Source organism: Rhodofomes roseus (assembly GCF_022264815.1).
Source record: "Rhodofomes roseus strain CIRM-BRFM 1785 chromosome Unknown C8Q71scaffold_75, whole genome shotgun sequence".
NCBI classification, from domain to species: Eukaryota; Fungi; Basidiomycota; class Agaricomycetes; order Polyporales; family Fomitopsidaceae; genus Rhodofomes; species Rhodofomes roseus.
The window spans coordinates 2,099-5,516 of record NW_025953031.1 but is presented as its reverse complement, the minus strand read 5'-3'; the positions used below and the strand labels follow the sequence as shown (position 1 = coordinate 5,516).

At 55.1% G+C, this 3,418-nt stretch overlaps 1 protein-coding gene across 1 annotated transcript; it reads left to right on the top strand.

Moving 5' to 3' along the window:
* Positions 1-2,186: 2,186 nt before the first annotated feature.
* Positions 2,187-3,049, top strand: C8Q71DRAFT_793254 (uncharacterized protein; the record flags this gene model as incomplete). Its single annotated transcript, XM_047925461.1, has 3 exons — positions 2,187-2,217; positions 2,246-2,612; positions 2,954-3,049. Exons 1-3 carry the CDS (start codon positions 2,195-2,197, stop codon positions 3,047-3,049), a joined length of 486 nt encoding a protein of 161 aa, XP_047772216.1. The 5' UTR covers positions 2,187-2,194.
* Positions 3,050-3,418: the final 369 nt, after the last annotated feature.

Genomic DNA, 3,418 nt, shown 5'->3' with positions numbered 1-3,418 from the left:
TCGAAATGCGACAGCTACGTCGCACTGGACCAAGTCATTCGTCAGGCTATTGTGCTCCGCGCGCATGGCCGTAGAGGTAGCCGATGGCTTAGGTTCCGGAAGAAAGAATGATACGGCGACACTGCAGGAAGTCAGATTGTTACATCACAGAAAAATTAACGAGTGCGGCTCGCGCGAGTCGGCGCCACGACGTAAGTCAATATTACACTGTCCATCGGGAACCGCATTCAGTGCACCGTGAAACTTTGAGGCTGCATTTTACGCTTTGCAGGCATTGACAGTCGGAAGCTAAGCAGGCTGTCAAGGTGAGTGTACAATGCCCCTCGATCAGTCAAAACGTGCGCGTGTTTGCTCTTGGTGTGCTTTCAGTCGAAGTTCTGGGCTGATGAGCGTGCTCATAATAAGTTCGCAGTGAAGCAGGTTCGTATTTCAGGTCTTGGAGCATGTGTGCTATGGACCTGATTACAAGGTCAATACAGGTACAACAAGAGAGGATGTGTCTGGCGTACCGGTGTGCGTTACCTGATTGCATCTGGAGTATTCAGGGAGGTTCCAAGGCTTGAGCCCTTCTGCTAGGGACGTTGGTGGATGCCTCGGAGTCTCGGACAAGGCCTGCGTCTCACAGTGCCACTCGTCGCACCAAAGGCTTGCGTCTGGCGCATGTCCAGTGAAGACAACACGGACATGGGATCGGTGAGCTGCACTCTACCAATATCCGCAGGAGACGCGACGTTGACAATGATCCTGAAGCGTGATGGAGGCAGGCGAGGGAGAAAGGCCCGCTGCCTGGACATCAACCGGCCAGCCCGGGAGGAAAGAAGCGTGGCAGCTTCATTGACGGTCCTGGTCCAGCATCGTTGCTTGGGCCAAGGCTTACCGATTTCGTGCCACGTTTCGCCGTTCCTGCGTTTTGGTCCAAGCAGGGCTCTCGCTTTGTTTCGACCATTTGCATAAGCGCCGTGGTCGCTGTGGCCGCTGTGGCTCAAGGTTCGGCAAACCGCGCGCCTTCAAAGGACGCGACTCGAACAACGCACTCTCAAGTACCCTCGTCCACTCGCCCTTTCGTCTCTGCGCTCCACCCCGTCTTTCCGACCTTGCAATTAATCGCCAACACCGTGGTACGTTGCTTGGTATCATCTAGGACTCGCTTCACTGACAATGCGCTTCAAGACCAACCGCTTTCTACTTCAACCATGAGACAAGTCGCTGTTATCCGCTGTCTGCGAATCCAAGAGGTGCTCGAGGTTGTCATGGATGACCTCGTGAATCCAGTCGCAAGGACGTGGCCAGGATGGCCAGGACCTGCAAGACCTTTTATCATGTCGCCGTCGCGGTCCTTTGGCGAGACGTAACTGGCCTAAGGCCGTTTATGTCCACAATCCCTGGGTACACATGGGTCAAGGGATATGAATGGATATGGGAGCCCACGCGATCGGTGCGTCATTGTACCGGGCTCTTGCATGCCAGATACTGATTCCATGTCCTCGAGTAGAATGACACCGACTTCGATGTCCGCCGCCTAGCCTTCTACGTCTCTTACATCAAGTCTTTTACCTGGAAATTCGACGGTGACATCACTTTGTACAGTGCCGCACGGTTTCTCCAAGGCATACCTCGCTTGATGGTCCTGCTGCCTGCCTGCCGCACGGCCAAATTTGAAGACGACAAAGATTGGTTTTAATCTGCTCGTCAACAGTCGCCTCTTTGTAGCACCCAGTGTTGGAAGAGCTCTATTCCAACGCGTGTGCACGCCACGCAGAGCCCATATTCCAACGGCTGCATCAAATATTTCCTCGGCTCAAGACCTTACACATGACCGGCCCCCTCGAGCGTGTTACGTGGCCGCCCCCACCGCTCACCGGGCATACCTTGGCCCCTCTCACAACCACACGCATATCGACGTTCGACGCCCACGACCCACTCACCATCAACGCCCTACGTGTTCTCTCTGCTATGCAGACTCTGGAACACGGTCCGTGCGCGACTTGAACTACGCAGCGACTCGAATCTCGTTGCCGCCCAGCCGGGACGACCATTCTGTTCACTCAAGTCGTTGCGCCTATTCGCCCGCATGATCAACAACCTCACGCTCACGCTTATCAAGTCAATTTCCTCGACCGAACTGCAATGCTTGGAGCTCACGGTCAAAGCTCGGGCGCAAAGTCATTTGAGCGAGCAGTTCCTTCTCGCTCATATGACTGCTCTGAGCCGGGCTCCGTTCAGGAATTCCCTACGAGAATTCAAGGCTCTACCTCCACCACGACGAACAGGTGGACCTGCAATGGAATATCGGCTCACAGATCCTTCGGCCGGTCCTGGGCCGTCTGGACTCTCTCGTATCCCTTCAAATATTTGGGGACGCAATCGCCTTGGATTTCGAAATGTGTCGGAACGTCGCGGAGGCGTTCCCGCGCTTGGAGACATTGGCATTGATGGATGAAGGCACCGACCTTTACGCCGGGTCGCTGAGTCCAAGACTCGATACGGCGGCACGAGCTGCGCCTCTCGAGGGCCTCGCGTTCTTTGCGAAGCATTGTCGTGCGCTCACCAGTATCAGGATGCCCGTGCGAATCGAGAGCAGCGTGCTGCCTGCCTGGCCCGCCGCGCAAGATGTATCAGCGACGATTCAAGACGGACTAAATACTTCTGAGGCTCGAAGGCGACGAAGAAGCCGTTGTGTACGACAGTGTGCGGGCGTATGTGGACGTGTTGCTTCCTGCGTATGAAGGCCTATTTATGTATTGACCTTTCTCTACTCCTTTCCTCTACTGCTTCATCTCGAGACCCCCACAACATGACTCTACGTGACTGACATCTTCCGTACTGTGGAAAATTTGTAGTTACTGTGTAGCACTAAGTGTCACTGGCCCAAGCAACACGTATACTGTGTACTTATTGTACAACACATGTGCTTGAACCCTCTGCGCGCCGGTGGCGTTACGTTATTGATTAGGTTACTGGCACTCATCTCGACTTGGTCTACTGCACAGCGCATACTCTGCGCACCTCTCAGTGGTACCTCCTCTTCTCTCTGTTCAAGTGCCTATGATCACCTCCGCAGTCAATGTTTGTCCTGTCCCTAGCGATTTTGTCGCTCAGTGCTGGACTTGCGCGCGGGGTGACGCGAGCGCGTCTCGGCGGACACTCGCGCGCGCTGAGCCGCGCCACATTTGAATTTGAACTGTAGCCTCCGGTGTCATTGAACGGTGCTAGAGCACCGCCTTGTCTTCCCAGCACTGCCGCTTGGTCGCGACGTCGAAGTCTTACCACCATCTCGTGCCGACGGTAGTCTGCTTCAACTAACGGGTCGAATACCGCTCGACTCCTTAGCGGAGTTACATAAGCACTTCGATCTCCGCAACGCGCGTGTAAATCTCGTCGCGCGCGACGCGTCACGGTCAGGCTCGACGCGATCCCC